The sequence below is a fragment of the Colobus angolensis genome, unplaced genomic scaffold (genome assembly GCF_000951035.1).
Source record: "Colobus angolensis palliatus isolate OR3802 unplaced genomic scaffold, Cang.pa_1.0 Scaffold45, whole genome shotgun sequence".
NCBI classification, from domain to species: Eukaryota; Metazoa; Chordata; class Mammalia; order Primates; family Cercopithecidae; genus Colobus; species Colobus angolensis.
The window spans coordinates 8,584,265-8,598,393 of record NW_012117932.1 but is presented as its reverse complement, the minus strand read 5'-3'; the positions used below and the strand labels follow the sequence as shown (position 1 = coordinate 8,598,393).

The window sequence follows — 14,129 nt, the reverse complement described above, 5'->3', positions numbered from 1 at the left end:
CCTGATTGAAATCAGGGCAAATGGCTAAGTTGATTTTGAAAATCTCCATTGCATGTTTTTCACGGGAATTTGTAGCTTATTTGAAAAATGTCATGGAATTCATGAAATTGGTTAAGCGAATTTGTAATTATTGTCTTAATAGCTTCAATGTGTTTTTCCTGTGATGGATCCTTCCACTATCCCTGTTTTAGTTTTCTCTTCAGAAGAATGCCAAACTTCTAAAGTTATTGCCAATAATATCATTTTTAGTTTTCTGATTTGAAACACTGAAAGTTGACATTTTTTTTTTTCCTTTGGGGATGAAGGATCTTATAACCATCCTCAGAAGTGAGGGTTAATATGTCTTTGTGTGCATGTGTTTAGCCTGTGGATGCCATGCGAAAGGCTCCCATTCTGCCGTGTGCCATCTTGAGACCGGACTCTGCGACTGCAAAGCAAACGTGACTGGACAGCAGTGTGACCAGTGTTTGGTAAGATGCATGTGACTGACACCTTAGCCTTGGTACAGAGGCGATTGAATCCGTGACTCAGAAGGAGCTAAGTCCCCAAGTGTATTAGTCTGTTCTCACACTGCTATAGAGATACTACCCAGGACTGGGGAATGATCAACAAAGGAGGTTTAATTGACTCACAGTTTCGCATGGTTGGGGAGGCCTCAGGAAAGTTATAATCATGGTGGAAGGCGAAGCAGGCACCTTCTTCACAAGGCAGCAGGAGAGAGCGTGAGCATGTGAAGGAGGAACTGTCAACACTTATACAACCATCAGATCTCATGAGCATTCACCATCATGAGAACAGCATGGGGAGCTGCCCCTGTGATCAAATCACTTCTCTCCTTTGACACATGGGGATTACAATTCGATTTGAGGTTTGGGTGGGGACCCAGAGTCAAACCATGTCACGAAGTGTGGCTGACCAGTGCCGTGCCTGTCTAGAGAGTGACGTTCACTCTAAAGGGGTGGGGATGGTGTCATGAATACTTTATGATTCTATGAAATACCCTGTGTGTGTTCTGGAACATACTAATATGACGAGTCATTGATTCAAACATATGTTGGTTTCCACTGTCTCCCCCTTTGGTGAAACAGCATGGCTATTATGGGCTAGACTCAGGCCATGGCTGCCGGCCCTGCAACTGCAGCGTGGCAGGCTCTGTGTCAGATGACTGCACAGATGAAGGCCAGTGTCACTGCGTCCCAGGTGTGGCAGGGAAAAGGTGTGACAGGTGTGCCCGTGGCTTCTACGCCTACCAGGATGGCAGCTGTACACGTGAGCCTTGATTTCCTTGTTTGAGACTTTATAGTCATTCTTGGACCTTTCCTTCGGTCCTCCCTCTGCTTCCAACTAATTCCGGTTAAGTGCATTTACTTTTTCTCTTCTTTCCCTGGAGGATTTCATACCTTTTTTCTGGTTTCTGATCCCTATCAGGGTACAAGCCTAAGTTTTGGTCATGGCTCTGCCACCTACTAATTGTGGGAGCTGAGATTCATTACTTAACTTCGCTTGGCCTCAGTTTCCTCATCTGTAGAATGGGGAAGCTAATGAGAGTCTGCACTGAGAAGTTAGTGTGAGTGTTCTGTATAAAGTCTTCAACATGGCGTTGGGCCTGCAGTAAGTAAATATTGGCTCCCTCTGTGATCAGCTAGTGAGGGCCTTTTCACTCTTTTCTCTATTTCCCCTGTCCTGTCCCCATTTTCCCTCTTCCCCCAGCATCTCCTGAGATGGAGGGCTGGCCCCCTCCATGAGGACATGGAGCGGTCTTCAGAATTGTGAGGCATCTTTTAGGAGGGAGAAGAATGGCTTGGACTCTTCATAAAAGGGAAAGAACAGCGTCAGCTCTTAGCCCTTTGATGACGTCACCCAGATCTGTAACACAGCCTTCATCTTTATTCCAGCCTGTGACTGCCCACACACTCAGAATACCTGCGACCCGGAAACTGGAGAGTGTGTCTGCCCCCCTCACACACAGGGTGTGAGGTGTGAAGAATGTGAGGATGGGCACTGGGGCTACGATGTGGAGATGGGGTGCCAGGTGAGCGCTGTCATCCATGCTTTTGCGTGACTGAGAGTTGCTTTGCTGTAGCAAGTTGCAGGCCTTTTCTTCTATATGTTTTCTGGACTTTAATCTGTTGAATAGCTTTGTGGGTTTAAAAAAAAAAAAAAAACTCGATGTGGGCCAGGCACAGTGGCTTACACCTGTAATCACTGCACTTTGGGAGGCTGAGGCAAGAGGATCGTTTGAAGCCAGGAATTCACGACCAGCCTGGGCAACAAAGCAAAACACTGTCTTTGCAAAATATAGCGACTGAAAAAAAAAACGTAGCCTGGTGTGGTGGCACATGCCTGTGGTCCCGGCTACCTGGGAGACTGAGGCAGGAGGATCACTTGAGCCTAGGGATCCAAGGCTGTAGCGAGCTGTGATCGCACCAGTGCACTTCAGCCTGAACGACAGAGACTCTATCTTAAAAATCAAAAACAAAAACAATATACCTCAGTGCAGATGAGAGGGGTCGACCTGGAAGACCCGACACCCTTAAGACACCTTATTCTAGGTTTTCTTCAAGAACCTAGTTGTTACACTGATGGTTAGAAAATCCAAAAACTGGCTGGGTGCAGTGGCTCATGCCTGTAATCCCAGCACTTTGGGAGGCTGAGGCGGGCAGATCACAAGGTCAGGAGATTGAGACCATCCTAGCTAACACGATGAAACCCTGTCTCTACTAAAAATACAAAAAAAATTGGCCGGACGTGGTGGCAGACGCCTGTAGTCCCAGCTACTTGGGAGGCTGAGGCAGGAGAATGGAGTGAACCCAGGAGGTGGAGCTTGCAGTGAGCAGAGATCGCGCCACTGCACTCCAGCCTGGGCGACAGAGCGAGACTCTGTCTCAAAAAAAAAAAGAAAATCCAAAAAATATTTTAGTGTCCTTTAAATATATTATGCAATGTATACTATCTTCCAAGTCAAAGTAATAAATCTCTTTATTGGAGGTTTATGTCCAAACTATGAGGCCTCCAGTCTTCTATGTAGTCTTCGGTTAAATTTGGGTTTGTGTTTTGGAAACAAGAGGAAATTACTTTTTTTTTTTTTTTTTTTTTGAGACAGGCTCTTGCTCTGTCACCCAGGCTGGAGTACAGTGGCACCATCAAAGCTCACTGCATCCTTGACCTCTTGGGCTCAAGCAATCCTCCCGCTTCAGTCCCCCAAGTGGCTGGGACTACAGGCATGTGCCATCATGCCCAGCTAATTTTTTGATTATTTGTAGAGACGGAGTCTCACTATGTTGCCCAGGCTGGTCTCAAACTCCTGGGCTCAAGTGATCTTCCCACCTCTGCATCCCAGAGTGCTGTAATTACAGGCATGAACCACTGTGCCTGGCATGATTTCTACAGTAATTTTGTGAGACTTGTTTTGACCTAGTAGATTTAATTTCACTTCACAATTTTGGCCCCATGCGCATGTGCCATAAGATGCGCAGATGTCCAGCAACACAGTGCCTATCTCCTGTTTGGCACATGGCAAAGTGAATCCATGGATCAGTAGCAAGAGAGAGATGGTTCCTTTGTAGATCTTCCCCACGTGTAGTGTTTTCCTGTCATTCAAATATGTGCATACTTGGAAGCATCAAATCTGTCTTTTTATTGAGTTGGTTTTCCTGTCCTTCAGGCCTGCAACTGCAGTCTCGTGGGGTCGACTCATCATCAGTGTGACGTGGTCACCGGCCGTTGCCAGTGCAAGTGGAAATTTGGTGGCCGGGCCTGTGATCAGTGCTCCTTGGGTTACAGAGACTTTCCCAACTGTGTTCCCTGTGATTGTGACCTGAGGGGGACGTCGGGGGATGCCTGCAACCTGGAGCAGGGTCTCTGCGGCTGTGCAGAGGAAACCGGGGCCTGCCCTTGCAAGGTATTTACCATCCATCTTCCTCCTCCTTCCTCTCTCTGGCTCCTCATCCTGACTCTTGGGCTTTGACTACTTACCTCAGCCGCCAGGTTTTCGATGCTTTTCCTGGTGACTTCACACTGCCTTCCGCGTCTGAGTTCAGAGTCTCTGGTGCTCCTCTAGAGCGATGGATGGGTTTTGAAATTGAATTTTTACTGTTACAAGTGTCAGATGATGGAACCGATTTGAAAACTGCCCTGAGTTTTTGGTCCTATATCCCAGAGGCTGAGTGGCTGTGTGTTCTGAGTATGCAGGTGAAGTAGGTGTCTCAGGGCTTTGGGATTTGTGATGGGATCCCTGTGAGGTTATTGGGCTCCCGTAGGTGCCGGCCACACTGAAGGAAATCAGGGTTTATTATTTTCCCAAGAGGTAAGATTTCAATGTCGTTATAAGTTTTGTGTACTTCCGTTAGTTTTCCCAATGTGCTTTGCTATTTGAGGTCAGAGCCACCTCCTCTGGTCCTTTTCCCATGGGTGGTGAGATGGGAGCCGTCTGGCTTGATGATGGTAATGGGCTGATGGGTGGCTGGAGATAAGAAGGAAAACTCATGTAGATATCATGGCCTGGGAGTAATAGAAGCATCAGTCTCCCTGTTTTCAGCCTTATTTATTTATTTATTTATTTATTTATTTATTTATTTATTTTATTTATTTATTTATTTATTTATTTATTTATTTATTTATTTATTTATTTATTTATTTATTTAGAGACGGAGTCTCGCTCTGTCACCCAGGCTGGAGTGCAGTGGCACAATCTCGGCTCACTGCAACCTCTGCCTCCTGAGTTCAAGCAATTCTTCTGCCTCAGCCTCCTGAGTATTTGGGACGACAGGTGCCCACCACCGTGCCTGGCTAAATTTTTATATTTTTGGTAGAGACAGGTTTTCACCATGTTGGCCAGGCTGGTCTCAAACTCCTGACCTCAGGTGATCCGCCCACCTCAGCCTCCCAAAGTGCTGGGATTACAGGCGTGAGCCACCACACCTGAACTCTGCCACATCTTATGATAACAGCTGTGATGACAGATGAGTGGAGCAGCAGGCCCTGTCTTAATAATCACCTGGGCCAGGTGCGGTGGCTGATGCCTGTAATCCCAACACTTTGGAAGGCCGAGGTGGGTGAATCACCTGAGCTCAGGAGTTTGAGACCAGCCTAGCTAACGTGGCAAAACTCCATCTCTACTAAAAATACAAAATTAGCCGGGCATGGTGGTGGGCACCTGTAATCCCAGCTACTTGGGAGGCTGAGGTGGGAGAATCACTTGAAGCCGGGAGGTGGAGGTTGCAGTGAGCCGAGATTGCACCACTGCTCTCCAGCCTGGGTGACAGAGCGAGACTCCGTCTTAAATAATAATTATAATAATAATACCTGCCGGTGGCTCTCATGCCCAGGGATCATCAGAATCATCTGGGGACTCGAGGCAGCTTCCAGAATTGTCACAGATATTCTCATCAGGGAATCTGTATTTTCCAAAAGCTTCCAGAATGATTCTGATAATCATCTGTGTTTGAGAATCACTGATTGGATCTTTGAGAAAACTGACACGCAGAGAGCTCAGGGCCTGGCTAAAGGAAACTGATGTTTGCGCATCTGTAATTACTTTTAAAATTATGTTTGTGTTTTGTTTTGTTTCTATTTGTTCAGAAATCACATCTCTTTTTTAGGCAAAAACAAGTCCTTTATTTGTTTCCCTTTAGGAGAATGTCTTTGGCCCTCAGTGCAACCAGTGCCGAGAGGGCACCTTTGCCCTCCGCGCGGACAACCCCCTGGGCTGCAGCCCCTGCTTCTGCTCCGGGCTGTCCCACCTCTGCTCAGAGCTGGAGGGCTACGTGAGGACCCCAGTAAGTCACACACAGCAAAGACGTTCTGCTTCTAACCCCACACCCCTTGGGAGGAGGGTGGGCGTGGGAGACACAGCCAAGTGTTCACATTAAATTTTGCTTTTATGGCATCAGAAATTCTAGGAAGCTAATTTGGGTTAGAACATGGATCAGAGCTCGGCTTCTGCTGGCCGAGGAAGTAAATGGAGCTTGAACTAAAGGCTGTCCGTGTTGTTCCTTAGCTAATCTATGAAAAGCTTTCACTGGAGAGAAGACAGAACTGCAAAATCTTAACCATCTTCGGCATGTCATCGAACATTTCCCCAGTGCAGCAACAGTTTGGCCTTAAATGCAGTAGTTTAAAGCGCTGTCAGTTCATTTTCATCCAGATGTTTAGTTTAAAGGGAAAGTCTTTACTGTTTCTGTTTTAATAATGAAGCTGTTTCATCTGTGAAACAATGATGGAGTCTAAAGGATGAAACTGGAGTGGAAAGTTCGTATTTTGAAGTGCACCTTCCCTCCCTTTCGTGGTTTAGGTAACGCTGGGCTCCGATCAGCCTCTTCTGCGTGTGGTTTCTCAGAGTAACCTGAGGGGCACGACTGAGGGGGTTTACTACCAGGCCCCCGACTTCCTGCTGGATGCCGCCACGGTCCGGCAGCACATCCATGCAGAGCCGTTTTACTGGCGGCTGCCGCAGCAGTTCCAGGGAGACCAGGTGAGGTGCACACCCAGCCGAGAGCCAGTCTCAGTCCGCGCTTCCTGGGAGATATGGAAATCGTTTAAAATCACCATAGTCTGGGCCGGCCTGTCATTTAAAGAAGTGGTTATTAATTTCCTCTTTTAAGTGAGGTCCGAGAAGTTTAATGCTTATAAAAATCTTGTCAAGTATATGGTTCCTTAAAATTTTTCATTAATTTTAAAAGTTTTTTAAGTTCACATTATATTAATTTGGTTCTTCCTAAAGCAGTCATTCAACAAACATATACAGTTATTTGTCACTTAACAATGGAGAGACATTCTAGGGGAATGTGTCATTAGGTGCGAATGTTAATATCATAATCTCATGAGACCATGGTCGTATATGTGGTTTGTCATTGACTGAAATGTCATTACGCGGTGTGGGACTGGACTGTGTTTACTAATATGCCCGTGGTACAAACCTAGGTGCTATGGCCTGGGAGTCCCTTTTCAAGAAATTATCACTCATTTGGGGCAGGGCGCAGAACTACTACAAAAGATCATGAAAGGCATCTCTTGGATTTTTGTTTATATAAACATTGGAGTCTTTGTATGAATTCACCCTGATCTTTACAATTTGCAAATATGCATCCAGTGCTCCTGGAGATAGAGAAATTTTTAATTTAAAGGAGCTTGAAAATAATTTGCATCGTTACCACCTTGATTTGTTATTTTGGAGCTCACTTTTGTTTGTATTCTCAAAAGGAACTATGTAACTTAGGTCAACTTAATAATCCATAATTAAATGGAATTAGAAGGAAACAAATTCCAGACAACATATTTCACGCATGTATTTTGAAGATACAAGATTTCTCTCATATGGTGGTAGGCTTGCAATAAAATGTTTTTAAGCGAAAACTTTGTCAGAGAAGTAAACAACACTTTGTTATTTGATAGCTCATGGCCTATGGTGGCAAACTGAAGTACAGCGTGGCCTTCTATTCTTTGGACGGCGTCGGCACCTCCAATTTTGAGCCTCAAGTTCTCATCAAAGGTGGTCGGACCAGAAAGCAAGTCATTTACATGGATGCACCAGCCCCAGAGAATGGAGTAAGGCAGGAACAAGAAGTAGCAATGAGAGAGGTGAAAATGGGATCTTCTCATATAAGTTCCTTTTAAAGACATTGACTTTGCTATGGATGTAGTGAAAGATGAAAGCCATTAATAAGAGAATGAGCGGCTGGGTGTGGTGGCTCACACCTGTAATCCCACCACTTTGGGAGGGCGAGGTGGGTGGATCACCTGAGGTCAGGAGTTTGAGACCAGCCTGTCCAACATGGTGAAACCCCGTCTCTACTAAAAATACAAAAATTAGCCAGGCATGGTTGCACACGCCTGTAGGTCCAGCTCCTTGGGAGGCTGAGATGGGAGAATCGCTTGAACCCAGGAGGCAGAGGTTGCAGTGAGCTGAGATTGCACCACTGTACTCCAGCTTGTGCAACAGTGAAACTGTCTCAAAAAAAAAAAAGAGAGAGACTGAGCAAGAAGACCCTGGGATCAAATTTCCAGTGGGATTAGCAGGATTTCCAAAAACAATTTGAATTTCAAATTCTCAAGAAATATATATTAGGCATATGTCAGTTTAGTGGGCACTGCACCTTAAATTCTTTATCTTGGCATACTAATTTCAACCTGCATGGAGATAGTGGTACAGGAGACTTTGTGGACTTGCTCAGATTTGGGAAGTGTCTATTCTCCCAGCAGATGTTTACTGGATGTTTGCTGTGTGGCTTGCACTGCCTTAGGTAATGTGTGTCTATTGATAAATGGGACTGACCCTGCACCTGCCTGTGGAGGTTTCAGGAGGTCTTTGTCAGTTACATTCAGTGGCATGCACAGAACATGGCTCATTTCTGGAGAAATTTGTAAAAGAATTTATTCTTTATAAGTTTTATGCCTGTCAGAATTTGGCCTCTGAGCTTAAATGAATGTGTTTCTCATTCTACAGAATTTTTGGAAATATTTTAACTCTGTTTCGGAAAAACCTGTCACACGAGAGGATTTTATGTCTGTCCTTAGCAATATTGAGTACATCCTCATCAAGGCATCATATGGTCAAGGATTACAGCAGAGCAGGTACTTGGAGCTTCTACAGTTTTGACCGTTATTTTCATATTTGAAAGCAAACTGAAAGAATTTGACTCATTCCACTTCCATTACCTACTATTTTTATTAATACATGTAGTTCAGTTCCTTACCAAAACATTGTTAAATATTAATATCATTATGGAATGTGTGAGTTATAACTTAAAGTATCTACCTAGCATGCTAATGTCGATATAAAATATAAGGACATAATGGTGGAATCTTGGCTGAAGATAAAATGCAAAAAAAAAAAAAAAGAAACAATTGCGATTTCTGCCTGTGAAAACTGAAATGCCCATGTCTTCATAATGATGTATAAAGAATGCTGTCACCAACTCATCTAATACTTTAGCCCATAAAGAAAGCCATTAAGTCTTGGCCAAATCAGCACTTCAAGAGGTCTTTTAGGTGTACTTCTGTCACATTATTTTAAAATTCTTAAATATCTAAAATATGTCATGGCAGTACTAATGTGCTTTAAGACATTTTACTTATTATCACAAGTGGGAACTACTCCAAACAAGGAAGGAAGCTCTGGTTTCATATATATGCAAATATTAGGTCATGTGCTATGTTTCTAGAAAGTTTTTCAAATGTTGGCATTTCCTCTCTTCTTAACATGATGGCTGCACAGAATCTCAGACATTTCAATGGAGGTTGGCAGAAAGGCCGAAAAGCTGCACCCAGAAGAAGAGGTTGCATCTCTTTTAGAGAATTGTGTCTGTCCTCCTGGCACTGTGGGATTCTCGTGTCAGGTAGGGAGACTCTAGCCAAAATCTATTTCCTTGTTATAGCAACTCCAAGAGATGAACAGAACTTATGTGTATGTACTATATCATTTTTTCTCTTTTTGAATTAAAAAGAAATTAATTTTGGTAAAATGTACGTAACAAAATCTGCCATCTTCGCCATTCTTTGGTGTACCATTTAGTCGTGTTAAGTACAGTTACCTTGTTGTACAACTGTCACTACTGTCATTCTCAGAACTTTTTATCATCCCAAATGCAAACTCTGCACTCATTTAACACTAGCTCCCCATTTCCTGTCTCTGCAGTCCCGCACAACCACTACTCTTCTTTTGGTCTCTATGTATTTGACCACTGTAGGGCCTGCTTCTATAATATATGTAATACATGGCACCTGCCTGTAATCCCAGCTACTCAGGAGGGTGAGACAGGAGAATCACTTGAACCCGGGAGGCAGAGGCTACAGTGAGCCGAGATCGAGCCATTGCACTCCAGCCTTAGTGACAGAGAGAGACTCCGTCTCGAAAATAAATAAACAAAATAAGTGGAGTAATACAGATTTTGTCTTTTTGTGAATGGCTTGTTTCACTTAGCATAATGTCCTCAAGACTTACTCATGTTGTAGCATGTGTCAGAATTTCCCTCCTTTTTAAGGCTGAATAATATTCCATTGTATATGCCTGCCACATTTTGCTTATTCATTCATCTGTCAATGAATAAACTTGAGTGGCTTCCCCGTCTTGGCTATTGTGAATAATGCTGCTATGAGCATAGGGGTTCAAATATCTCTTTGAGATTCTGCTTTCGTTTCTTTTGGATGTGTACCCAAAAGTCGACTTGCAGAATCACATGGTACTTGAATTTTCCATCTTTGGAGAGATGGAAATGGTATAGCTGCTGGTTTTTACTGTACCATTTTACATTCTCACCAGCAGTATACGGGGTTCCAGTTTCTCACCAACACTTGTTAGTTTCTGTTTTTTGTTTTGTTTTGTTTTGTTTTTGATAGTTGATACCCTGACAGGTGTGAGGTGGTGTCACCTTGTGTGTTTTCATTTGCATTTCTCTGATGATAGAGATGTTGAACTTCTTTTCATATACCTGTTGGCCGTTTGTATGTCTCCTTTGGAGAAATGTCTATTCAAGTCCTTCACTCATTATTTAATCAGACTTTTTTGTCCTCCCTTTTGCATCCCCTCAGGACTGTGCCCCTGGGTACCACAGAGGGAAGCTCCCAGCGGGGAGTGGCAGGGGACCGCGCCCTCTGGTTGCTCCTTGTGTGCCCTGCAGTTGCAACAACCATAGTGACACCTGTGACCCCGACACCGGGAAGTGTCTGGTATGCTGGTTTGTGGGGGTGCTTGCCTGAGTTTAGAAGTAAAGTGGATGCTGAGTGTCAGATTTCTGGTCAAAGTCATAGCTGTGCCTTGGTTTAGTGAGAGGTTAGCTAAATGTAAAATATAAATGTATTTCTTTAAGAAAGGAATAGCTTGGTGGTTCTGACCTTATCAGTGGAAATTCTTTTATAAATTTTACTTTCTTGATGAATTTATCTGTGGGCATCAATTTGGGAATTACAGTCGTGCACCAAATAATGACATTTCCATCAACAGTAGATCACATACAGGATAGTGGTCTGATAAGACTATAACACTGTATTTTTACTGTACCTTTTCTATGTTAGATATAGTTAGAAGCACAAATATTTACTGTTGTGTTGCAGTTGCCTAGCGTATGGCCAAGGCGTGTAGTAGGCTGTGCCATCTCGGTTTGTGTAAGTTCACTCTGTGATGTTCACACAATGACAGAATCAGCTAGGGATGCATTTCTCAGGAAGTAGCCCCATCTGTAAGTGACGCATGACTGTGGTTGCATGCCTTGTTTTTCATTGCAGTACTGGTTGCCGTAGTCAAAATAGATGAGATATATGATGAAGTCTGGGGGCTCACGTGGGAATTTTACAATAAGTTAATGCCCGTGTTAAAAATGTATTTCTCTGTGTAAAATATTGCCCTCTCCTTGCATTTTTTAAAAATGCATATTCTCTAGGGGATGATAACAGCACATTATTCACATGTTAGTGTGTGTTTGCTTCTCAGCCACCTTCTCCTAGGCCAAGACTGGCCTCGGGGGCTGCGCGTGGTGGCTCACGCCTGTAATCCCAGCACTTTGGAAGGCTGAGGCAGGCAGGTCACGAGGTCAGGAGATCAAGAACTAACACGGTGAAACCCCGTCTCTACTAAAAATACAAAAAATTAGCCAGGCGTGGTGGCGGACACCTGTAATCCCAGCTACTCGGGAGGCTGAGGCAAGAGAATGGCACGAACCCAGGAGGCGGAGCTTGCAGTGAGCTGAGATGGCGCCACTGCACTCCAGCCTGGGCGACAGATTGAGACTCCGTCTCAAAACAGACAGACAAACAAACAAACAAACAAACAAAAAGATTGGTCTTAGGGACACATGGAGAACTCTGACCACTGTCAATGACTAAGCGACCCAGACAGAAGCCTCGCAGCCCTGACTAAAGACAAACTCCTGTGCCCGTGATTTAGGTTAAGCCAGTGAGGCAGATAACAAAATGATCTGATACTTGTTTCCTGCTCCTGAAGGCTCATGCTTTACAATAACTCAGGTGGAAGCATTGACTACTGGTAGAAATTGTTCCAAGATTAACTTGCCTTGGGTAAAATAACGCGTTGAAGGGAAATGCGCTGCCCACCAAGGACATACCCGAAGCCTTGGAAATCCTGGGTGTGGCCCAACCACAAGGAAACACTGGAGCCAAGACAGAGGAGTTAGGACTGCGGGCTCCCGACCTGCCTCCCACCACATTTTCATTCTGGTTTTCCCTCTTTTTACAGATCTGTATTCTGTGTTTATCCCTAGGGACTTCTTCATTCATGGTCACCACTTATTGACAATTCCTGTCACTGAAACCCACTATAAACAAAAACTGGTGTCTGGGCTTAGAGGATGGGATTTCAGGGTTGCAATGGTCCTTCTATTCCTGTCAGAGTCCCTTCGGATCTTTTTTTTTTGAGATGGAGGCTTGCTCTCTCACCCAGGCTGGAAAGAAATGGTGTAATCTGCTCACTGTAACATCTGCCTCCTGGCTTCAAGCGATTCTCCTGCCTCAGCCTCCTGAATAGCTGGGATTACAGGTGCCTGCCACTATGCCCAGCTAATTTTTGTATTTTTAGTAGAGACAGGATTTCACCATGTTGGCCAGGCTGGTTTCGAAATCCTGACCTCAAATGATCCGCCTGCCTTGGCCTCCCAAAGTGCTGGGGTTACAGGCATGAGCCACCACCCCTGGCTATCCCTTCAGATATGAAGTCTGAACTGTAACAGCCATGCCAGGCAGTAATTTAGTGTACATTTTACACACCTGCAACAATGGGAAGCTTATGAAGTCTGAACTATAACAGCCATGCCAGGCAGTAATTTAGTGTACATTTTACACACCTGCAGCAATGGGGAGCTCACTCCCAGAACAGCTCAGCTCATCTTTGGGCAGCTCTGATTCTTCCTGAAGCCGGTGCCCCTGGACCATGCATCTGTTGGTGCATCTGTTGGTGGTGGGATCTTAACAAATACCTTGCGAAACTACTTGATCAAATCCCTCTTTCCTGTGTCCGAAGGCCCTGAGTCTTCAACCTTCCAACTCACACACCCTCACATGCCTGGAGGCCGGATGGAGTGGTCATGGGTCCATTCACCAGTCTGGGGTGTTCATGTCACTGTCTGTCTTTGGTATCCTGCCCTGAGCCTAATGCCTTTGCTCCCGGAGTCGATGGGAGCATCTCTCCTTAACTCGAGGTGCTGTGTCTCCATGGCACAGCCTGGACAGGGTAGTCATGTCCGCCCTGTCACTGCTGCCTCACAGCGTTGACTAGACACAAGACCCTTGCACTCTTCTCACCAATATAGCGCCTCCGTCCCTTCTTCCTTGCTCTTTGAGCCCAGGACCTTCCCTTCCGTTCTCAGTGTGTCAAATCCTTTTGTGGTTTAGTGCAGTTCATTTCCCTTCAACATAATCTCCTAAGCACTCCCTCTGTATTTATTGTACAGGTAGATATGAAGACCGTTTTGGATCTGATTTTGTCATTAGTTCAGGATGTTCAGGTCACTGGGCGTTTGGTGTTACCATAAAAACGATTGACCGGGGCCGGGCGTGGTGGCTCACACCTGTAATCCCAGCACTTCGGGAGGCTCAGGCAGGCGGATCACCTGAGGCCGGGAGTTTGAGACCAGCATGACCAACATGGAGAAACCTCGTCTCTACTGAAAATACAAAATTAGCTGGTTAGCCTGTCATGGTGGCGCATGCCTGTAATCTCAGCTACTCGGGAGGCTGAGGCAAAAAAATCGCTTGATCCCAGCTATTCGGGAGGCAGAGGTTGTGGTGAGCTGATACCATACCATTGCACTTCAGCCTGGGCAACAAGAGTGAAACTCTATCTCAAAAAAAAAAAAAAAAAAAAATGATTGATTGGAAGTATGACTTGGAAGGGGCTGGGGAAACTGAGGACAAGGGCGGTAGCCTGGGAGCTTCTCTTCCTGGTACCCACTCCCTACCACTGCCTTCTGGGAAATACAACTGAACCTTTTTACTTCAGTGAAAACTTGGCAGGCATTCTCTGTGCATTTCCCATAGCAATGAGTTCAGCCCACACTTTAGTTCTCATCAGGAGGTCCGTATTTCCTGCCCACTCCTGGGGTAGCTTGTCTTTGCTTCTCTAGGGAGCCCAGAGTCCGTCGTGTGTCAGGGGGAGCTGGTGTTAGCCATGGAAAACCTGAAAA

At 45.0% G+C, this 14,129-nt stretch overlaps 1 protein-coding gene across 1 annotated transcript in view; it reads left to right on the top strand.

The window, feature by feature from the left end:
• The window catches only part of LAMA1 (laminin, alpha 1), a 189,664-nt gene that overhangs the window by 113,635 nt on the left and 61,900 nt on the right, over window positions 1–14,129 (top strand). Inside the window, exons 24-33 of the mRNA XM_011957824.1 lie at window positions 364–470; window positions 1,089–1,269; window positions 1,896–2,032; window positions 3,665–3,901; window positions 5,634–5,777; window positions 6,293–6,472; window positions 7,393–7,578; window positions 8,444–8,571; window positions 9,215–9,335; window positions 10,528–10,665. Of these exons, the coding sequence (XP_011813214.1) occupies window positions 364–470; window positions 1,089–1,269; window positions 1,896–2,032; window positions 3,665–3,901; window positions 5,634–5,777; window positions 6,293–6,472; window positions 7,393–7,578; window positions 8,444–8,571; window positions 9,215–9,335; window positions 10,528–10,665 (1,559 nt within the window). The remainder of the gene's footprint in view (window positions 1–363; window positions 471–1,088; window positions 1,270–1,895; window positions 2,033–3,664; window positions 3,902–5,633; window positions 5,778–6,292; window positions 6,473–7,392; window positions 7,579–8,443; window positions 8,572–9,214; window positions 9,336–10,527; window positions 10,666–14,129) is intronic.